Source organism: Xenia sp. Carnegie-2017, unplaced genomic scaffold (assembly GCF_021976095.1).
Source record: "Xenia sp. Carnegie-2017 unplaced genomic scaffold, XeniaSp_v1 HiC_scaffold_3, whole genome shotgun sequence".
NCBI lineage: Eukaryota > Metazoa > Cnidaria > Anthozoa > Malacalcyonacea > Xeniidae > Xenia > Xenia sp. Carnegie-2017.
Window position 1 is genome coordinate 5,832,113 of NW_025813493.1, and position 24,532 is coordinate 5,856,644.

Below are 24,532 nucleotides of genomic sequence, written 5' to 3' on the forward strand. Positions count from 1 at the left end.
TCATCCAGGTTGGTATAGTCCTGAGAAGGACTGTTTTTTTTGTTGCTGACTGACGTTTCGACAACCTTAGTTTTGATGATGACTCATCCAGCATGGGAGATGTCACGACGACAAAATCTCTGTTTTACTATTTTAATAGCTATTTTTCCTTTAAGAAGGACAAGTTAAAAACTTGTATTTAAAAAAAAATCAACTGCTTGAATACTAAAATGGAAACACGACCTGAACATCACCCGTGAACCTTTGCGGTCCGCATATTTTTATCACACGTTTCTTCTAAACAATTCAAGGTTATGGCTGCAACAGAAATCGATCTTTATGCTGGCGTTGGAGAGATAGACACTGATCTTAATCAGGTATAGATAGAAAATGCCAAGTTTTTAGTAGGTCCATGTAGTTTTAATGAAAAATCTTTGTAAAATAAGGAAAATTTTAGCTTGAAAATCGAATAATTATACAATTTGTGTTGTTGTTAGTTTGGGAAAGACAACCGTTAGCTGTCGCCTGAACGTATACAACCCACCTGAAGTATTTAAGTTAAAACTGAAATGTTTAAGAGTTCGTGATTTTTTGACAAATTAATCAGTCGCATGACTCATATTTTTCAAGCATTGTAACTAAACTTATATTTATTTTTATTTCACACCTTGCTAAAATTTTTATCCACTCCTAATTTTATTTGACATATAATATTGCTGCTTTGTTAGCCTAGCCGTTTCTTCATTCAAGGCTTTAAGATATAGTAATTAGAAACCATCCTTCGAAAGTGCTTTTTATTTTTGGTTTGTGTGACCAATCAGTTGTGTTTTGACTGGTAATTTGTTACAAAATACACACAGCAACCTTGGTTCAATCAACATTGTGTTGAAGACTTTGTTTGTTCTGATTATATCTACTACTTGTCAAATGGTTTTCATTTCCTTGGTATATGTTGGTGTAGGATTAGGGAAAGAGCTGAAGATTTTACAAATGATTTGCATGAGCCAGTGTTGATAAAATGAAATTTACACACCACTGAAACTGACTTATCCTTAACGTTATTTAGTCTTCTGCTGGTTATGTTGGTGATATTTATGAAGATGCTTTAGCTACCTCTGCGGTACAACATCCACAACCTCCACAGGTAAATAATGTTCTACAGTAATTATTGTTTTCCAGTAGATACCGTAATGGAGCTCTAAAGTAATTACACAAGTGTCGAATCTAGGGTAAATCATGAAAAATCATTAAAGCTCATGTTTGGATTTAATTTTTATTTACTCTTTAGGCAACGCTATTGGTAATATTTTAGTCATTTACAAATTGTAGGAGGACATTCTTTAAATGTACCATATTTTGAATTTAAAATTGAGCATCTATAATTAATTTTGACCAACACTGGATCCATCAGTGATATTATCTTTGTTTTGAATTCACTTTACTTAATTTCTGTGGCCCATTTAGCTATTATTGTAATGTATAATCAATAGTGGTATAAATTTTATAGTGGTGTAATTTTTGAGCAGTAGCTTACGTATACTATGTTATGTTTGTAAACATTGTACGTACGTACATACATACGTACGTAGATTATACTAGAAAGTATTGCCAAGGTGCAATGTATGATTATTGTGTTTTTCATTTCTGTTTATTTATTTTTAGTTTGTTCTTACTGGTCCAGCCCCTGCTGCTGCAAGTGAGCATTTTCAGTATTTAATTATCTTGTCAAACATCCACTATTTGTTACTTCATGTAAACGCATATGATCATTTACATAAGACTTTTCCAATTACATTGCTAATTCGGAGTGTGAATTAGCTGAAAAATAGCAATATGCAATTTATTTTTGAGATGTAAATTCAAATCAAAGCAATGTTACTTTTTATATACCTATAGCTACGCACTTTAAGTCACAATAAAGCAAACACCCCATTAAGTTGAATATGATGCAGTGCTGCTCACTAAACTACCGTCACTATGAGTCTTATAAGTCAATTTTGTAAAAGTCTCTTATGTTTTTATTCATGTTTGAATCATATTCCAAATCATATTGCTCTCATATTACAAATATATTAATCCTAACACGGTTTTTAATATGCACATGAAAAACATGTGACTTGGACGAGATTTGAACTCGCACCTTCGGGATACTAGTCCGCCGCTCTACCTGTTGAGCTACCAAGCCCACAGGGATTGGAGACGAGTCAAATCTCTTTTACACTGCATATGGACGAGAGATTCTCGCCACTATAACAGTTTACTGGATGGCACCGTGTTTCGACTTTATTCCAAAGCCATCGTCAGAGTATATACATAATATATTAATCAAAGCCATCATCAGAGTATATACATAATATATTAATCAAAGCCATCATCAGAGTATATACATAATATATTAATACATTCATATTACAAATGATGCCAATTTTCATGCTTGTAATAAATGCATATATGTAACATTTTGTTTTTTTGAATGCATTTGGAAAAATTGTGTACATTTTTTTACATTTTGTCCTAAGCGATTAGCAAATTGTATATTGCACAATGTTAATTTGCCCACTGCTTGATTTGATATGCATAAAGTAACATACATACATGGCATTTTAGCAATTTGAACTTGTTTTGCATATGTTTGTGTCAATGCACCAGAGAATATATATAATATATTAATCCCAATATATTATATATATTCTCTGATGATGGCTTTGGAATAATGTACCAGGGGATTATATGATTTTTTTGTCTTGCTTCAACATTTCAGTGAAAAAGAGATTCAAGTTTCCATTTTATTGAAAAAGTTAATGTGATGTATAGGTATAAATTGCATTCATGATCAAATGATTTCATTATGTTTTAATTTGATATTAAAAACAAGCTAAATTGACATGATAACATGTAAAATTAAAGTAAATTTATGACAGACTTTGGTCAACAGGTTGCGATACATATCTTCAAGCAAAATCATCATAACATTGGTTTGTTTTCTATTTACGTAGCTGGTACTTATGAATACAAATCTTTCACCACAATTCATCCGAAATCTGCTCAAGCTCAGGCTGCTGCTTCACAAATACCAGATAAACCAAAAGGAAAACCATTATATGTTGGAAATTTTACATGGGTAAGTGAACAAATGATGTACTAGCAAATTACATTAAGAAATTTAAACATTAAATCCTGTCAAAGGAACATTTATGTTCTATTAAATCCTCCATTATTGGAGGTCATGCATTGTTGATGTATGCTAATCAGTGTATTTACCGAAGAATTGGAATAATTTGATTTGCTAATCACCCCCATCAAGTTGTTAATAGCTAGTAGTATTATTATACATGTGTATTTTTCATGTTTTATTGTTGGGCCAATGTAAGTCTTATATTGTACTTGAATTTATGACCTTTATTCAATGGGGTACACACAGGTACATTGATGTACGTAAGCGCTACATTTGCTTCAGTTGAACTGTATCAACCTGAGGCCATACTGTGCAAAATCTTTGATTTGATGTTTCCTCGTGATGCTCCTTTTATTACAATTTATTGGACAAATGTATTATATTGATGCACGAATACACAATATGATACGTTTGGTTTTCAACTTATTTGATTTTGAACCACGTCAAAACACCATCTTCCGTACATCGTGGAAAATAACTATCAAAAGAATTTTATGAATTTTCTCGTCTACAAAAGTGGCCATATTCCTAACCCACAACACGTTCGGCAAATCTTGGGGGAGACCAATTGCAAGTTAAAGGGCAGATGTCTACGTAATTGCCTGCGTCAAAGGAAGTATGACTTTTTCAAGGTCTGTTGTTTTGCTCCATCATTGTGATGATGTTGTGTAGAGCATTCATGAATCATTACGGTGACGTAACTTGTCATTATGAAGTAATAGAGCATTCATGAAACATTACGGTTACGTACCTTGTCATTATGAAGTAGTAGAGCATTCATGAAACATTACGGTTACGTAACTTGTCATTATGAAGTAGTAGAACATTCATGAAACATTACGGTGACGTAAATTGTCATTATGAAGTAAAAATGAAGTAAATGATGTCGGTTACCTTTCTCATGAAAACCTACAATTTAGATTGTACGTAGTTTGTCTCTCCTGTATTAACACGTTGTTCATTATACGTACGTGTAAATATAAGAAAATATATATTTATTTATGTAAATATTTGTGGAACTTCAATAGTGGACTTCGGATCAACAATTGGAAGATGCTCTGCAAGAATGTGGTGTAACAGACATTGTTCAAATCAAGTTCTTTGAGAATAGAGCCAATGGCCAATCTAAAGGGTAATTATTTATATACCATTCATGTATGATTATTTATATACCGTCCTTTTATGATTATTTTAATTATTCAAATTTGAGTCACTTCACTTTGACTACATATATACTTGACAAGCTGTGTAAAATATAGAATTTTTTGCAATTTTGAAAAATTTGAAAACATACGTTATTTGAAACACTTAGGCCATTTCGCTAGAAAACAGCTTCTCTAAAACTCCTGAGTTATCCCCATTTGTTCACATAAATACACTAATGCACATGATTGTGTACATTTATTATCTTACTAATCTCCTATGTTCACAATTATGGTTTAGACTATAACGGTATTTGAGCAAGCTCAACGGAAATGTCGCCAGCAAATAAGATTTATTTGAATATTTCTGGTAGCCAATCAACAAATATATCTTGAAAATGTATTTAGTAACGCTGGAAAATACTTAAATTCATTCATGTACAATATACTTTGTGGAAAATAAACGTTTTTGAGTACTTATAATCTTGTAAAATTGTAAAATTAGTTTATTTTCCACTTTCCTCATGTAGATATTTCAATCAGTTTGTAAATTGCTTGGATTCATATGTGATTTTGTAGTTTCTGCAGATATAGTATTTTTTCTTGTCTAAAAAGCATTTTGTATATTTTGAATTATAACACGATTGATGTTTCACTGTCTTGCTATTTTTCAACATCCTTTCTCTTTCATAATTAGTTCAACAATGTATTTTAAATGATAAAAAAACTCAAAGATTTGCGAGATGAAATTCTTTTTTTTGTTTACTGTATATATTTTAAAAATCGTATTAGTGTTATTTGTTTATGTGTATATTTATCCGATAGATTTCGTAATCTGTTTGATTCCCAAGATAATTGTTGGATTAGCGACTAAAAAAATCCTGATTGTTGGGATCAGACTTTTTACGAAAGCTACATTGGGCTAAAATTAACTGTATAAAAGTGCTATAAAGATTTCTCAATGTATCTATTATATATGCACGTGTTATCGCCTGTATGACCATATATAGTTTTTAATTTATGTACTTCCTGTATAATATTGTATATTTAATGAAATAAACATACGGTCATTTTTTCTTCATATGTAACTTTACTATACTATACGTATTTGTAGTGAATAGAAACCTCTCTTTGCTTGTTGCATTGCTATAATGGTGAACTTACATGAAGTATGACAACTTAGTTTTTATGTGAGATTCGCGAAAAAAACCATGGTTGTTCATTTAAGTTCACTGTTGTCGCGTGCAATTCGCCACAATCATAGCATGAGATTGTGTTTTCTTCAAGGTGAGTTCAGTGTATGTGAGTTCAGTGTATGTTTGGCTACGGTATTATTTTAAATGACGTATGCATGGCGTGTTTAAAGCATGAATTGATTTTTTATTTCGTTGTCTTGATTCATATTTTTTCATCTTAGGTATGCTCTAGTTGAACTGGGTTCTGATGTCTCGGTGAGATTGGTCACAGAAAAACTTCCATTGAAGTAAGAAAATCTCGAACTGTTTATGTTGATGTTGGGCACATCATCGTGTGTTACATGTTTGTAAATGTAGATCGTCCAGGTTGGTATAGTCCTGAGAAGGACTGTTTTTGTTGTTGTTGACTGACGTTTCGACAACCTTAGCGGAAGTCATCTTCAGTCATCGACAACCTTAGCGGTAGTTTTGACTCTGAAGATGACTACCGCTAAGGTTGTCGAAACGTCAGTGAACAACAACAAAAACAGTCCTTCTCAGGACTTTATTAACCTGGACGATCTACATTTACAAACATGTAACGATACTCCCGGGTTCAAACCATTTACTTTATGATCGTGTGTGTAAATTTTTGCTTTTATTTAGAGAAATCAATGGACAAACTCCAGTTGTAACTCCTGCTACAAAACCAAATTTACAGCAGTTTGAAGTCACGGCCAGAAAAAGTAAGCGTTAAGTACTTCATTTTTATTATTGATGTGGCTTTATTAATGTGGTGCAACAATACTAGAATTAAAGCACATGCTTTATATACATACGGTACACGAAAATATCTTTCATTTCACTTACGTACGTACAAATGATACGTACGATGTGCTAAGAAAAGACAAAGATTTGCAAGAAAGTAGTCAAGATAAAAGACCACGGGCTCTTCACTATTATAAAACATACTTAAGTCGTTAAATTCAAGCAGATTCAGATAGTCAGTACCACATACTTACGTAAGAAAAGCAATGCAAATCATTCTCCTTCCGCTATTTCTTCGCTCTTGTTTCGTACGTAACTCTCGCGATGTGGAAATCCTAACACGGTATCTATAGTGTGTTTGCATGTGACGTCAAAGCGGTCATGTACACTGTTGACTTATAAAGTGTTTGCATGTGACGTCAAAGCGGTCATGTACACTGTTGACCTATGGTGTGTTTGCATGTGACGTCAAAGTGGTCATGTACGCTGTTGACCTATAGAGTGTTTGCATACGTGTGACGTCAAAGCGGACATGTTGGAAGACTTCATCAAAGTGCCGATGCTTTACAGAGTTATGAAATTAACATGAATTTTTTACACTTTATTGCATTTCTCTCAACATGGCGACGAATGCAATTAATTATGTAATTGTTTATTCACACCTCAAGTACATAATCTATAGCTACGTACACATTGCAATAATGATGAGATTTTATTCTTAGAAAATTACATTCGGATGAAATTTTTAACTTTCAAATTCTCTAATGTAAATTTTGACTCACGATGGTCCTGCAGGGCTGCTGATTGCATGCTATTTTAGCTGTGCATGTTAGGACTTCTCGTACCGCCGATCAAATGTTATTTTACCTGGGCAAATTATTTTACTTTTATGATCACGCATAGGGCCATTTTTATGAGGAACAATACGTTCAACAAATCGAATACAATTCATGTTTTTGCATTTACGATATGTTCAATTTAAGTTCACTTTCGAAAATGTTTTCAGGCTTTGTGATAAAACTGTTTATTATTTGTGCTTTGTTGTATAGTAAGCTTGCGGAACGCAGCCAAAATTTCACGCGAATAATCTGCAGCCAGTTTATTGAAAGAATTTTGTGTAAAAATACTACTTGTCTCATGAAGGCCATCATTTATTTTTATTTTTGAGTGAACATAGCACACAACTTACATGCATCCGTCCTTTCCATTATAAGGTATGCTTCAGCTTCCATTATACTTTTCATATTCTCGTTTCTTTCCAGTCAATCCATCATTAAACAATCATCAAGATGATATGGGCATGGGTCGAGGATTTGGACGGGGGTTTCGTGGTCGAGGAGGCATGGTTCGACCTGGATTTGGAAGAGCGGAAATGTTCCCCCCTGAGATGGCAATGGCTACTCCTTGGATGGGTAAGTTAATGGAAAATTTATGTATGTTATTTACCACCGGCTGAAGAAGAATATTTTCACGTGGTTGCTCTCAAAAGGGCCCCCAGGCCGAAAGCTCAGGGACGATTTTGACGGCGAGGGAAATTATTTTTAAGTTTTATTATAAATTATAATATTTATAATAATTATAAATTATAAAAATATTATAATTTATTTATAAGTACGGACCGACCTAAACGGCAAATAACATATTTATATTTTTGTTGAGTCTAAATATTGAATTTTTATATATTGATGTTGAGACTAAAATTGAATTGCGATGTGGCGCGATTCCACAAGATATAAGAAAGCACTAGCTGTACAGTGCTCCTGTATCGTAATAATATATATATGTTATTTACCAGACGGACTGACCTAAACGGTAAACAACATATTTATTTTTTATTTTTATTATGAAGAAATTCGCGTTGTAATTTGGGCCCGGATAGCGAGCTAACCCGATGATTTCAAGGGATTGAAAGGGGCCAAAAGGCCCAAAACTTGAATTTAATTCATCATATGCCTGTAGGAGTAGATCTCCTTCAGATTTTTTGGCTATTGTTATTATAAATAAAATAATGAGATGTGGCGTGACTCCACAAGATATAAGAAAGCACTAGCTGTACAGTGCTCGTGTATCGTAGTAATATATATATGTTATTTACCGGACGGACCGACCTAAACGGTAAATAACATATTTAAATTTTTGTTGAGTCTAAATATTGAATTTTTATTTATTGATGTTGAGACTAAAATTGAATTGTTTTCTACAAATTTCACTTCGTCTGGATAGTAAAATTTACTCTCGCTGTAATGACTTTCGTCTGAATACATTCTGCGTACTCGTTAGACAATTTTCATCGCTTTTAAATCCATTTTAAAAATTTACATTTCAATTCGCAAGCAAAAACATTGCAAAAAAATGTCACTTTTGACCCACGGACGGCTATCGTAAAAAGCCGCCCGCTTAGGCAATCAATCAAATTGCTGGAAATAAAAAATATCGCTTCGCATGCAAAAATAGAAAAATAAGTATGCGTATTTTATTCACTGGCTGGGAAGTCCGGATGAAAAAATATTTTGCCGCCATCTCAAAAAGAGACCGATGGGCAATAACGTCTAAACGGCAAATAACGTATATATCTTTTTTACTGAAGGCAACAGTCTTATTAGATTGCTTGGTCAGAATCAATAATGGCGTCCAAATAGCTACGTAAACAAGCAAAACTTTGCTTTTTATTTTACTCGAAAACTCGAAATTAAATTAAAATAGGTTATTACAATCAAAATTTGCCTTATCATTTCCTTGTACATTTACTTTCAGGTCCCGGAGCCCCCATGATTCGTGCACCCGCCCCTATTGTACCCGGTATGATAGCTCCGCCTGTTGAGGGATTTCCCCCTGGTATGGTTCCTATACCCGGTGCTATGGTGAGTGACATTCGTTTATTCGTTCGTGCAACGGAATAAATTAACTTTTCTGTCGAAGTGGCTTGTCCAGAGTTTATTTAGACTACGTTTACACTACGCCGGAGCGAAAAAGTGACGGCAGAATTTGACTGCGTTTACACTGATCCGTTTGAGTTCCGCTACAGTTTGGTGAGCGTTTACGCATAGTATTTCTTGCTGTCAAAAGTCGTTAGTTCTATGTAAAAGATGGCGCCATTACTTATTTGCATATGGCTATATGCTTATATCTCTAGACATAAGTCACGAAGAACAACGATTTGTAATAATTACTACGAAATGAGTCACTAAAAACATTCCAAAACATAAAATGATCACCATTTTCAACTATTTGCCACAACGCAGGACGAATTGAAGAGAACTGGTATCTAAAGTGTAGCGAAATATTGACGGTTAGCTGTTTATACAACGTTGCTTAACGTTCCGTTATCGTTCGACCTCGTTTAGTGGTCGTATCGCTTCGGCTAAAGTGACGTTTTCAAATCATTCTGCTCCAGTGCAGTATAAACGTAACCCGGTTCTGTTACTTTATTGCGCCGTTTTCGGACCGATCTGGAGTAGTGTAAACGTAGTCTGACATGTACGTTGCTTCTTGGTCGGCTTCTCAAGTAGCTTCTCTGAAATTGGAAATGATCTGGAGTAGTGTAAACGTAGTCTGACATGTATGTACGTTGCTTCTTGGTCGGCTTCTCAAGTAGCTTCTCTGAAATTGGAAACGATCTGGAGTAGTGTAAACGTAGTCTGACATGTACGTTGCTTCTTGGTCGACTTCTCAAGTAGCTTCTCTGAAATTGGAAATGATCTGGAGTAGTGTAAACGTAGTCTGACATGTACGTTGCTTCTTGGTCGGCTTCTCAAGTCGCTTTTCTGAAAGTGGAAACGATCTGGAGTAGTGTAAACGTAGTCTGACATGTACGTTGCTTCTTGGTCGACTTCTCAAGTAGCTTCTCTGAAATTGGAAATGATCTGGAGTAGTGTAAACGTAGTCTGACATGTACGTTACTTCTTGGTCGGCTTCTCAAGTAGCTTCTCTGAAATTGGAAATGATCTGGAGTAGTGTAAACGTAGTCAGACATGTACGTTGCTTCTTGATCGGCTTCCAAGTCGCTTATCTGAAAGTGGAAAATGTCGCTTCCGAATAACGTGTATAAAAGTGCTTTTTGTTGTTTGTCTATGATGTAACTCAATTTTACGTTGCAGTGCCCTTCCTAAACTATATAATTACCATTATACACGGTGGATGTGCTAAAACTTTTCTTGCTGAAGTTTTAAGCTCTCTTTACTGTCACGTTATGATTGTGAAAAGCACTTGTTAGCTTGCGTATAAAAAATTTAGCTGTATTCTCTTTTTAGCATATATTTCCTTAGTCATCTGTCCCATCATATGCTTGTTCATAATCCCCATCAATTGAAACAAACATTTCTGTTTCTTTGAATTATCATGTACTTCATGTAATTCTATCTTACAGGCTACTGCACCTCCACCCGTTGGCGTCGTTCCTATTTCCGTTGATTCCGGTATATTTTGAAATTTAGTTATTTATCTTTCATTGCGCAGTCGCAGTTTCAGTATGCTGTTCATTACGTACCTTAGCGCAAATTCTCTGGAAATATTTTCTATTTTTTTAATCTTTACTCTGAATTCATCACCAACCATTTCAAACAACTGATAATGTGTTGTTTTTTTTTACTTTAGGTATCCCCAAACCACCTGTTGCTCCTCATTTTAATCCTGCTTTCTTTCCTCCCGAGGGTGCTCCCGTAAGTAATACACCTTATTTGACTGCTAAAAATTAGAATGGGGAGGGGGGGGGATTCTTGTTGACAAAAGTTATGTAAGTCGTTCAGCATTTTTGTTACAAGTGTTCATGGTGTTGCTCTACCTTATCCTTGCTTTTTATACGTATTGTTCATTTTTCCATAAATATACGTTTCAACTGCTGTATGGTGTTTAGTTTCGATGTATGGGATTTTCAAACTTGTTTTGCCCGACTAGTTCATTCTTATAAAATTCTTCATTTTCCAGTCTGATCCTATGATGCCAGGAATGCTCCCTCCAGGCCCAAGGTACTTACGTATACATTGATAACATTCTTTTTATTTCATGTTAAGTTTAATCAATGTTCTCTCCATTTCTAACTGAAATGCTTGCACGAGAAAATTCTATTAATGACACTTTTTTTGAAGGGGGAGGGGGAGAATCGATTTGCTTGGCTTCTTTCATTTAATTTCCTGTAATCTACTTGCATGACAACAATTCTTTTATTATTAAATGTCATCTTTACGTACGTGCTCTAAATACCGCGAACATACAAATTGTGTAATGGTGCCATTCATGTACACTTGTATTACGGAATATCTTTGTCAATTGAAATTTTTTTGTTGATAATTTCTTTTTAGATTTGAAGGCGATTTCATGGGACGGCCTCCTGATATGTTTGGTCAGTTTCCTACACCCGGTGGGTAGTATATTATATGTTTGGTCAGTTTCCTACACCTGGTGGGTAGTATATTATATGTTTGGTCAGTTTCCTACACCTGGTGGGTAGTATATTATATGTTTGGTCAGTTTCCTACACCTGGTGGGTAGTATATTATATGTTTGGTCAGTTTCCTACACCTGGTGGGTACTATATTATATGTTTGGTCAGTTTCCTACACCTGGTGGGTAGTATATTATATGTTTGGTCAGTTTCCTACACTGGTGGGTAGTATATTATATGTTTGGTCAGTTTCTACACCGGGGTAGTATATTATATGTTTGGTCAGTTTCCTACACCTGGTGGGTAGTATATTATATGTTTGGTCAGTTTCCTACACCTGGTGGGTAGTATATTATATGTTTGGTCAGTTTCCTACACCTGGTGGGTAGTATATTATATGTTTGGTCAGTTTCCTACACCTGGTGGGTAGTATATTATATGTTTGGTCAGTTTCCTACACCTGGTGGGTAGTATATTATATGTTTGGTCAGTTTCCTACACCTGGTGGGTAGTATATTATATGTTTGGTCAGGGTGGGTAGTATATATGTTTGGTCAGTTTCCTACACCCGTGGGTAGTATATTATATGTTTGGTCAGTTTCCTACACCCGTGGGTAGTATATTATATGTTTGGTCAGTTTCCTACACCTGGTGGGTAGTATATTATATGTTTGGTCAGTTTCCTACACCTGGTGGGTAGTATATTATATGTTTGGTCAGTTTCTACACCGTGGGTAGTATATTATATGTTTGGTCAGTTTCCTACACCTGGTGTGTAGTATATTATATGTTTGGTCAGTTTCCTACACCTGGTGGGTAGTATATTATATGTTTGGTCAGTTTCCTACACCTGGTGTGTAGTATATTATATGTTTGGTCAGTTTCCTACACCTGGTGGGTAGTATATTATATGTTTGGTCAGTTTCCTACACCTGGTGTGTAGTATATTATATGTTTGGTCAGTTTCCTACACCTGGTGGGTAGTATATTATATGTTTGGTCAGTTTCCTACACCTGGTGGGTAGTATATTATATGTTTGGTCAGTTTCCTACACCTGGTGGGTAGTATATTATATGTTTGGTCAGTTTCCTACACCCAGTATATTATATGTTTGGTCAGTTTCCTACACCCGTGGGTAGTATATTATATGTTTGGTCAGTTTCCTACACCCGTGGGTAGTATATTATATGTTTGGTCAGTTTCCTACACCTGGTGGGTAGTATATTATATGTTTGGTCAGTTTCCTACACCTGGTGGGTAGTATATTATATGTTTGGTCAGTTTCCTACACCTGGTGGGTAGTATATTATATGTTTGGTCAGTTTCCTACACCCGTGGGTAGTATATTATATGTTTGGTCAGTTTCCTACACCTGGTGGGTAGTATATTATGTTTGGTCAGTTTCCTACACCTGGTGGGTAGTATATTATATGTTTGGTCAGTTTCCTACACCCGGTGGGTAGTATATTATATGTTTGGTCAGTTGCCTACACCTGGTGGGTAGTATATTTTATGTTTGGTCAGTTTCCTACACCTGGTGGGTAGTATATTATATGTTTGGTCAGTTTCTACACCTGGTGGGTAGTATATTATATGTTTGGTCAGTTTCCTACACCTGGTGGGTAGTATATTATATGTTTGGTCAGTTTCCTACACCTGGTGGGTAGTATATTATATGTTTGGTCAGTTTCCTACACCTGGTGGGTAGTATATTATATGTTTGGTCAGTTTCCTACACCTGGTGGGTAGTATATTATATGTTTGGTCAGTTTCTACACCTGGTGGGTAGTATATTATATGTTTGGTCAGTTTCTACACCTGGTGGGTAGTATATTATATGTTTGGTCAGTTTCCTACACCTGGTGGGTAGTATATTATATGTTTGGTCAGTTTCCTACACCTGGTGGGTAGTATATTTTATGTTTGGTCAGTTTCCTAAACCTGGTGGGTGGTATATTATATGTTTGGTCAGTTTCCTACACCTGGTGGGTAGTATATTATATGTTTGGTCAGTTTCCTACACCTGGTGGGTAGTATATTATATGTTTGGTCAGTTTCCTACACCTGGTGGGTACTATATTATATAATTTTTTTTTGATAAGCTAATAACGTCGTGTTAGCATTAATTATGCCCAAATCTCTTTATAAAGATCTTTAGATGAAGTACTTCATTGTCTGCTACATATGTTTTACTTAATCTCAAGAACAGCGTACACCCCGTGTGTTATCATTGCTTCAGTTCGGCTTCTAGTATTTTATGCGCCCGCGCTACTTTTTAACTAGTACGTGTACATAGACAGAAATACATCTAGGCATTAAAAATACATTTTGTTTACATTTGTAGGTGGTGAATTTGTTTGTTTACATTTGTAGGTGGTGAATTTAGGCATTAAAATACATTTTATTTACAATTGTAGGTGGTGAATTTGATGAAATGACCCGACAGAATCAACTTTGACCAGTAACTCGATAAAAAGGCGATGGTGGAATCGAATGCAGGTTTGTTTCTCTACTGTATGTTGATGTATTTGTATCTTGATTTTACATTTCTTTTTTACTGATACGTTCGTTTTTTCAAAAAAAATCCCGCATAAATTCACTTTCCATTGTTGAAAAAATGAAAGTTTCATAGCTGACCATGGAAACCATCTAAATTTTGTTTTTCTCCTCGCTTTGGAACGGCGAGTTTACTTTGCATGATACCAACAGAAGAAAGTGGTTTTTGCGATTCTTGTTTGGTTAACAACATTTCTAAGTCGTTCTTTCTCATTACTAACTACTTTTCTGCTTTTGTTTGTTTGATTAATGAATATTTCCTTCTTATTTAGGTCAACATGAGATTGCTATTGAGACAATAGTTCAGGCGATATCAATTATAAAACAGTCACCTGTAGCTGCGGAAGAAACAAGCACGGTAGGATTAATTTTTGTTTTGAAATTTGATGCATTGTGTTCATCATGTGTTTGCTTCAATATTACGTACACAAGTTACTACAGTGTAAAGAATCATTGTCAACCACAATACAAAGCGCGCCTATTGTTTGTTTATATCTGTGCTAAATATAATAAGTTATTCTATCACATGATGATCTTTCTCTTAGACTCTTCGCAAAACTTCGACAGTAGATAAAAGTGTCTGACCATACCAAGTTTTGGTCTTCTTCTTTTAGGCATGTTTTCAACCTTTGGGCTTGCCATTGTTCTGAATAATTATTTGCCCACCCAAACAGATAAATCTATGAAACAAATCACTAGCAAGCTTCTGAAAATACTTTTTTATCCGAAAACAACACAAATTTTTATATATCGACTAACGATGCATGAATATCCATGGATTACAAACCGATACAACGTCTGTCTATTTATTCAACGAAGAAAATGGCCGCGAAATCATTTGAGGGCGCGTTGCATTGTGGTTGACAATGATTCTTTAATCACACACGGTCTCTCTTTTATTTCTTTGCATACTATGTTAAAATGTTGGATAATTTTGTCCCCCTTCCTCCCTTGCTATTAAAAATCACTGGGTTACGTTTTTATGTTCACATGTATGTACATGTATTTGAGAAGTCCGTAAAGTTTCCACTTTTTGTTTGTTTTTAAGATACTAGTACAATCTCTTCAAGACTGTTTACAAGGTATTGAGCAGCAAATGATTGCAACTTCGGCGACTGATCGGGCTAAGTACGTTATTAGTTTGTTTGTTGTTTTTTTTATTTTACATTTTTTGCCTCTAACTTTTACGTAAAACACACGAATTTGTTTTCATTTTTTTTGTTTAAAAACTTTACCTCTTGAAGAGGTACCTATGTGCATCGGCACATAAGCATTACTGACAATAACGACCTAAAACATATCTTTGTACAATAGCTATATATGTTAGTCTCGTTCACAAGCATATCGTTTTTGTTTGTGCGCATGCGTGTATGTCGTCAGTGATTATCCGACGAAATTTTATCTCAAGACACGGTTGTCTTTCACTAGATCCGCTAAACGGGAACGACGATATAGCGATGATGAAGGTGAAAGTGATCGTCGACGAAGAAAGAGAAGATCAAGGTCCGGCTCGCGATCCCGAAGTAGGCGCTCAAGATCACGTGATCGTCGTTCTCGTTCACGTGAACGTGAAAAATACCGCAGTCGAAGATGAAAATACTGTAATGTAAACAGTGTAAGTTTGTCGAAGTGAAAAGAAAATCTAATTTTGATTTTATTGTAAGCAAAATGTTTAATGACTCAAGTTGTGTTTTAAAGTTTACGAAGAACTGTTCTCCATCGTGGTTATATATATGTACGAAACAAAGAATTTTGAGTGGGTTTCATGATTGTTCGCATTTTAGTACGAAACTCACATCTTGCCATGAACATATCGTCATTTCATTATTTCTTCTTGTAAATGTTTCATTTTTTTTCTTCTCAGGTTTTGGCGTTTGGCGTGTACGTATGTGGTAACTAGGCAACGTTAGAATTTACCAACCAACTAAAGAAGATAAGATGGTTTACTCAAGATACCAGATGTATTTATTATTCTTCGTTTCTGTTCTTTATACGATTTTACTCGCTGATGTACTCTATGGCTGATCTAGTGTATTATAAACACGATTTTCATTTCTAAGATACGTAAACTAACTTGGTATTGACATCAGTATATTTTAATACAATTGTTTCCCCAATCTGCTATATATATCACGTTATTGTCGTCCACAACCAGACCTTGGGGTAATTTAACTGTGTCTCTCTTATTACTTGTATCCATGGCTACAAGATGACGTGCAAATGAGCCGTCAGCACGAAATACTTGAAGACGATTATTACACGAATCTGCCACGATGATGTCACCATTTCTCTGTACCGCGATGCCTGTTGGCCAGCGGAGTTCCCCATTGCCTACGCCAGTATTACCAAATTTAAACATGAACTGACCTGTTCTGGTAAAAACCTGTATCCTATCGTTTCCGAAATCACTGACTACAATATGCCCACTTTTATTTACTGTCATATATGATGGATTGATAAATTCTCCTTCGTCTGAACCAACGCTTCCAAACTGTCTCAGTAATTTTCCTTTCGAAGTAAGAACTGCAATTATGCTTTTCTCTTGATCTAATGTGACTATATTATCATCTATGTCTACAGCCACATCGTAAGGGTGAATATTTTCTTCCTGCTCATCTCCGCATTTTATACTTTTTAAATACTTATAGTCTTTGTCGTATATCTGAAACGATAATACGATATGAAAGATAGTATGTATTCCTTTTTTATTGTTATATCTGTTTCATTAAACTCTAAAAATGTACATCGTATATAATAACGTTAAGAATTGAAGCGATTTCATTGGTCGAGAGCTATGATCTTTAAGAGGACAGTCTCAGGTGCACGGAATACGTCATTGAAAGCTTCTTGTTTTAAATTACAATCAAATGGCGAAATTATTTGAATATTTACTTGAAAGAGCAAACGAAGACATTGAAAACTACCTAGTTAAAGTTAATGACGTATTTGAGTCTGACGTTGATTTTTACTTCGTCTGCGATGACAAAATCTTAACCAATTTGACCAGTCATAGCTTTTTTATTCTGTCAGGAAATCACATTTTAATTTATCCTGTCTGCCAATCGCATGTGACTTACGCTAAAATTTCTTCAATCTTATAGAGCGCACACTGCATTACATTTGCAAAATCACGACTTCAATTTTCCAAGTGTCGGGAAGAAGAAAAACTGTTTGCCTTGAGGTTAATTTAGAAAATTTTTGATCTGATGACAAGACAAACAGATTGCATTTAACTATTACCACTTCAGTTATAGATGCTTGGGTGTTAGAAAACTTAAATTTGACATCCCTTCTTCAAACCCCTCGACCAAGATATTCTGTTAATGCAGACCTTTATGGACCCAATAGTCAGGTGACGTTGATGCAGTTAATTGTAGTTTTTGACTTACCTGTAGTCTAGAGTTGTTAGTGTCTGCAATGATGAGGTTGTCTTTGTTTGTTGTTACAATACCATGAGGAAAGTTGAACTCGTTTATTTCGCTTCCAAAACTACCAAACATGTGCAAATGCTTTCCATCCTCGTCAAATACCTGGAAAAGTCAAATTTGAAAGTCGCTAAACAACGAAGACTGTATCTGAAAGAATGTTATATGCAGTGCGGTGTTTGAAATTAAATGAAGATATGATCTTCGCACTTTGCTGGACAATTTAAGCAATTGTCTCATGAACCTGAAAAATTCAGGTGACTCAACGGGATTCGATGATTTGTTGCTTCTGTTATCGTCAACCTGATTCATGTCAAACTCTTCTGTTGATGTGTTGTATACACAGGATAAAAATGTTAAAATGCAAGGTTAAACGAATCCATTGCAAACAAATGTTCAAACGTGTGCTTACTTGAACTCTATGCAATTTAGAGTCTGTGACAATTACATGTCCTTGTTTGTTCACAGCAATCCCATGAATGTCCCACAATTCTCCTGGTTTCATGGAGTTTCTTTTTACATCACGTGGTGTAATTGTGTTTGGGGAATTTCCAGCCGTTGACGGTAATACAGGTTTGCCAATGTCAATTTCAATAAGGGGAGGAATTATTTCTCCATTGAAAGTTACGCTCACAATGTGGGTACCAGACCTCTCGGGTTGGAAATCAGCAACGTAGTTTCCTGGCTCATCTAAAATTGGATGATGTTGATTAAGTCAGAGTTCTACATACGAAATAGTTTGGACACCGGAAATAAAATTTCTAGCGTCCGCCATTTTTGTTCCAAAAGACAGCGAATATAGAGCATTAAATGGGGGAAAGATAAATTTTCTGTTGTATTTTCTTATTCATGGAGAGCGTAAATTTATATTCTTCATAGCTTTGATTCGCACTATTAAACGCAACATGAAATCATTGTAAACATGTTTTTGTAAATCATCTCCTTTGCAAAAAAAATGGCTGTAATTTGCGCTTTTAGAAACAAAAATGGCGGTTAGATACCCATGTGACCATATTTACCCAATCACCTTCATCATAATGCGAAATGCGGCTGAGAACAATACGTGTCCCAACTCTCACAAATACAGGGCTCTGAATTAAATACGTCATACTTGAATCTCAATGGAGTTATTGTTAACCTTAAAACAACGTTCTACTGTTCGCAATTGCAAATTTATAAAAATTACATTGTTGAAAAGCGTTAGAATTCATTAGATGCTATTTATCAATTTTGAACTGTACTTTTGAATAACCAATTCTTACACTTTTGAAGAAAGAGTAGAGATTTTATTTGTTACATTTTTGGTAGTTGAAACATTGATGTTTGCTGTAGATAAATACAGTGTCGTGTAGGCCATTTTCATTACATACACGAGTCTACTGGTAAATCTCTACAGTAAACAATGCAGTGGTTATATTTCCTTGTTTTATCATCAGTACTCCCAGCTACATTTAGGATCTCTACAGTATACAATGCAGTGGTTATATTTCCTTGTTTTATCATCAGTACTCCCAGCTACATTTAGGATCTCTACAGTATACAATGCAGTGGTTATATTTCCTTGTTTTATCATCCGTACTCCCAGCTACATTTAGGATCTCTACAGTATACAATGCAGTGGTTATATTTCCTTGTTTTATCATCCGTACTCCCAGCTACATTTAGGATCTCTACAGTATACAATGCAGTGATTATATTTCCTTGTTTTATCATCCGTACTCCCAGCTACATTTAGGATCTCTACAGTATACAATGCAGTGGTTATATTTCCTTGTTTTATCATCCGTACTCCCAGCTACATTTAGGATCTCTACAGTATACAATGCAGTGGTTATATTTCCTTGTTTTATCATCCGTACTCCCAGCTACATTTAGGATCTCTACAGTATACAATGCAGTGGTTATATTTCCTTGTTTTATCATCCGTACTCCCAGCTACATTTAGGATCTCTACAGTATACAATGCAGTGGTTATATTTCCTTGTTTTATCATCCGTACTCCCAGCTACATTTAGGATCTCTACAGTATACAATGCAGTGGTTATATTTCCTTGTTTTATCATCCGTACTCCCAGCTACATTTAGGATCTCTACAGTATACAATGCAGTGGTTATATCTCCTTGTTTCATCATCCGTACTCCCAGCTACATTTAGGATCTCTACAGTATACAATGCAGTGGTTATATTTCCTTGTTTTATCATCCGTACTCCCAGCTACATTTAGGATCTCTACAGTAAACAATGCAGTGGTTATATTTCCTTGTTTTATCATCCGTACTCCCAGCTACATTTAGGATCTCTACAGTATACAATGCAGTGGTTATATCTCCTTGTTTCATCATCCGTACTCCCAGCTACATTTAGGATCTCTACAGTATACAATGCAGTGGTTATATTTCCTTGTTTTATCATCCGTACTCCCAGCTACATTTAGGATCTCTACAGTAAACAATGCAGTGGTTATATTTCCTTGTTTTATCATCCGTACTCCCAGCTACATTTAGGATCTCTACAGTATACAATGCAGTGGTTATATCTCCTTGTTTCATCATCCGTACTCCCAGCTACATTTAGGATCTCTACAGTATACAATGCAGTGGTTATATTTCCTTGTTTTATCATCCGTACTCCCAGCTACATTTAGGATCTCTACAGTAAACAATGCAGTGGTTATATTTCCTTGTTTTATCATCCGTACTCCCAGCTACATTTAGGATCTCTACAGTATACAATGCAGTGGTTATATTTCCTTGTTTTATCATCCGTACTCCCAGCTACATTTAGGATCTCTACAGTATACAATGCAGTGGTTATATCTCCTTGTTTCATCATCCGTACTCCCAGCTACATTTAGGATCTCTACAGTATACAATGCAGTGGTTATATCTCCTTGTTTCATCATCCGTACTCCCAGCTACATTTAGGATCTCTACAGTATACAATGCAGTGGTTATATCTCCTTGTTTCATCATCCGTACTCCCAGCTACATTTAGGATCTCTACAGTATACAATGCAGTGGTTATATCTCCTTGTTTTATCATCCGTACTCCCAGCTACATTTAGGGCTGTCTAAGAAAAAAGCTAAATGTACCTCTTTCTTTCTTCACTGGGCATAACAATTCACCTCCTGGTCCCCGTATATCAACTGCAATCCCTTTCAGCTCAACTGGAATTTTAGGAAATACTTCTTCATTGCAAGTATCAGAATGACGTAGGCATCCGTTAATAAGAACCATGTCGTTGATCTCAAGAGAGCCAAGAGATGCTCGAGCAAATTTTCGTCCTCTCTTTATTTGTTTCACATGCTTTAAATTGTTGTTTTCGATTGGATTCTCAAAAATTTTTTTCTTGCCCAGCTGATTCATTCGACTTTCTATCGGTTGTCTAACCATATACAGCTCCATCTATTGATTATTGAGTGATAAGAACGAGCAAAGAATTTTAGCTTTTGCTATTTCATTTAAACGCTATTTTTAATAAAGCTTTTGTGAAGTTATTCGGCTAATGTTTTGTCAAAGGATATTTATGAAAAAAAAAAATCTTAAAAAAAGCTGGGTGAAGCTACCATTTTTTAAATTAGAGTTACTTATGTTTCATGTTACTTTGTAATTATAATTTACGGTGACGAGCAGATGGCAATTTTATCCGTGTTACTCGTAACTGCTTTGTCAAAAAAATGCGTTTTTTTGGACATGCGTTGTTTTTATTTTGTTTGTCGTTTACATCATCAAACTGTAATGCATTATTTGGATGTGCACATGGTGAAAACAGTCAATCCTAATCCCTAAATCCCTAAATCCCTTTTCCAGATTAGATAAGATGTGGCTGACATTGAATGTTCACAAAAATTATGCTTTTAGGTGAAACGTCATTTCCGTTTATTAAGTACATTTTTAAAATGAAACACAATGAAAGGCGTGCGCTGATTGGTCTAGAGCTGTGTTTGCATTAGCCTGTGCAAACACATCTGAGCTCCACAAATCAAATTAATCAAAACAATCCATCAGTCAAAAAGAGTTTGCAAATACGTCATGAATACATTTTTGCAGAAAAAATAAAATATTTGTCTTTTTCGCATTATTTTATTATATAAAAGAAATAAAAGATGTTTTTATGTTTGCACTAGCTTATGGAAACTTTAGAGACGTTTATGAGAACCCTCGAGCATGTGCAACCCTCGACCTTCGGTCTCGGGCTTGCACTGATCTGCTCTCGAATTCTCCCAAAGGTCTCCTCGGTTTGCATAAGCCCGTGCAAACACAGTAAACATCTTTTATTTCTTAATGCTAGCTATTGAGAATTAATGAACTTTTTAATTAAACCTTTTATGAATGATTTATATGAATTTATATGATTAATTTCATATGAATTTACCTTGGATAAATATTTAAAAGCGTGTTCCACATAATTTATTGCTTGTTTGAATGACTGCAAATCATGCTCCAGTTGTTTTTTCTGTTTCTTAAGACCGTGAAATTTTTTACTTTGTACTCGATCTATTTCGTGAATCATTTCTTCTTCTGTTAAACGGATGTGACGTATCATTTCTGTTGCAGTACTGCGTATGCTATTCTTAAGTCCAGTTATACTTGCAGTTATGAGATCCGTTGTTACGTTTACGTCATCAAGTGCTTCCTCTGCCTTTTCCATTTTCCTGCGAATGTTTTCTGCGATACTTTTCATTCTATCCACTATTTCAGTCACTGTTTTTGATTCTTCGGTATAAGTATACTTATGGTTTTTGTGTTTTATAACTGTGCATTCACGACAAATTATTTTCTTGCACTTCTCACAGAAATACCTGCTCAATGGAAATAAACAACATATAATTATTGATTCAAATGCCATACTCTGATCTATATCAGCAAATTTTATTACTAACTGAGACCTGGTCGGACTGACTTTATAATATATGATGGAGTGCACCTGCGCAGTTGAACAATCTTATTGAAATGGACTTGTAACAGAGCTCCCACAAATAATGACACTGCAAATGTTTGATTGATTTAGAAAATGACAGAAATTTGAAGAGCAGTATAAATTATGGGAGAATTTGATGAGCACATAACAGTTTTAAATTATCAGATGTCCACACTATATATATAGTTCTATAGAACTCTACTTTCTAATGAAGTTTAAAAAATTATGATTATAACTGTGCATTTATGTAAAAACTGCAAGATCACTTAAAAAACAGAAACACTTTAAAAACATCCATTAAAACTCTAAAAAACTAAAATTGAAATTAGGAATATGGAATATTGATGAATGTTTTTAAACAGAGGAATTTATTTGCACTTATTTTGTTGTTCTTTGGTTAATTTTCTATTTACTTTTACAAACAAACCAAGACGATGTCCTGTAGCTTTAAAATTTGTATCGCATCCGCTTTGTTTAAATGTAGATTTTGCACTAGTTACCAACATTTTACCACAGTTCTGTTTTGGGTGTCTTCATAAAGATCTTTGTGGTGTTATATTTCGTGAAATAACAAGACAATGTGTCGTCCAAACTACAGCTATACCCAGATCAGTATAGATTATTAATCGTATGATAAAGTACAAAATACACGTAAGAACGTAAAGCCTGTTTCAAACGTCGCATTTTACAAGAGCCGAATGCATTAAAGACAAAAGAAAACGACATAAAATTCCTCATTATATTTTGTTTTAATTGCATTCGGCTCATATAAAATGCGACGTTTGAAACAGGTCTAACGCACTCCAACACAATTGACTTCAAACGCGATTACCAGTCAGCAACAATAAACCTTTTAACTCTGCTATACCGGTCACAAGCCCGCGACTTGTAGCGTATAAGGCTCTCTGCTTTTGAAGAGACTTGTCTCGTTTACAAGGAAGAGGAGTGGAAGGTAAATTTCTCGAATGTTGTTAGATAAGGTCGTTATTGTTTGTAGTTGTTGGTTAAAGCATTATGCTATCATTCTTTTTGTAACAATAAACATGATTTGAAAAACGGCTATTGCTGTGTAATTATAGCTATCACGACACAAACTCATGTAATAAATTGCTGGAAAATAAGCTTTGATACACAGACAAACAACTTAAACTTAAATAGATTAATAATCATGCTTTTCATATTTAAAAAAGACATCTTAGCTAAAACAAATTTAGAAAACATTCCGAATGGGAAATATAGCTATAATTTGGCACATACTGTACAGAAGATACTGTTACAAGCGCAAGGAATGGGATGAAATATACTTATTTAACGGTATTTCAAAGCTTTCTTTACCTTAATTCTTCATTCAGATGATTATCGCAGTATAAAACTCGGTGAAAAATTTGCTCATTTTCTGTTTTGTTTTGCTGAAGAGTAATGATTTGATGATCTCTTGTTTGTCGTAAACGTCGGTGTATATCAGCACAGTCACCACACAAAAACTCACTGCAGCTCAAACAGCGCTGAGTAATTCCTTCGATCTCTGTGCCACAACTTGAGCACATTGTTTTATCTTCATTTCCCGTTTTTCCTTGTAAAATTAAGGATTCAGCTAACATATCTTTGGGAAGGTTTGAAATATCTTTAATACCATGGTTTTCGTTGCAAGTAGGACAAAGAATTTCTTCGTTCTGTTTTACAATCATCGGAAGACATGCTTTGCAATATGAATGAAGACACGGCAGTAATCGTGGATCTTTGAGAAGCTTTGTGCAATGTTTGCAAGTCGTCTGTTGTTGAAGGATTTTGAGTTAATCGTAGACATTTAACCTTTTAGTAGCTGTTATCGATAACTTATCGTGCCAACGATAATAAAAAATAACGCTTTCCTTCTTCAATGTGTTTTCATGGCAACACGAATTAAACAGACGAATAAATTGACAGTTGTTTACAAGAGAAGCAATTTAAAATTCGTATAATGTTGTTAAGCATTACACGTTTGTGAAATTATACATTTTATTGTACAG

At 34.9% G+C, this 24,532-nt stretch overlaps 2 protein-coding genes and 1 non-coding gene across 3 annotated transcripts; 1 reads left to right on the plus strand and 2 right to left on the minus strand.

Annotated features, from left to right (window-relative positions):
- Positions 1 to 260: 260 nt before the first annotated feature.
- On the plus strand, positions 261 to 16,300 carry LOC124454703 (cleavage and polyadenylation specificity factor subunit 6-like). Its single transcript, XM_047005481.1, is given in 19 exon segments — positions 261 to 356; positions 1,046 to 1,123; positions 1,642 to 1,675; positions 2,976 to 3,100; positions 4,183 to 4,286; positions 5,714 to 5,779; positions 6,138 to 6,217; positions 7,502 to 7,651; positions 8,994 to 9,100; positions 10,606 to 10,654; positions 10,833 to 10,897; positions 11,163 to 11,203; positions 11,537 to 11,595; positions 14,038 to 14,085; positions 14,087 to 14,119; positions 14,449 to 14,534; positions 15,225 to 15,304; positions 15,605 to 15,791; positions 16,041 to 16,300. Coding segments are annotated over 18 exon segments (1,434 nt in total). The 5' UTR covers positions 261 to 293; the 3' UTR covers positions 15,771 to 15,791; positions 16,041 to 16,300.
- On the minus strand, positions 2,093 to 2,164 carry Trnat-agu. The gene has a single exon. It is a non-coding gene; the product is annotated as a tRNA-Thr (tRNA).
- On the minus strand, positions 16,124 to 24,291 carry LOC124454121 (E3 ubiquitin-protein ligase TRIM71-like). The gene is made up of 6 exons (XM_047004928.1): positions 23,859 to 24,291; positions 21,978 to 22,404; positions 20,695 to 21,007; positions 18,014 to 18,291; positions 17,566 to 17,706; positions 16,124 to 16,838 (listed from the first exon to the last, which is right to left on the minus strand). Exons 1-6 carry the CDS (start codon positions 24,209 to 24,211, stop codon positions 16,263 to 16,265), a joined length of 2,088 nt encoding a protein of 695 aa, XP_046860884.1. The 5' UTR covers positions 24,212 to 24,291; the 3' UTR covers positions 16,124 to 16,262.
- Between the last annotated feature and the right edge of the window lie 241 nt (positions 24,292 to 24,532).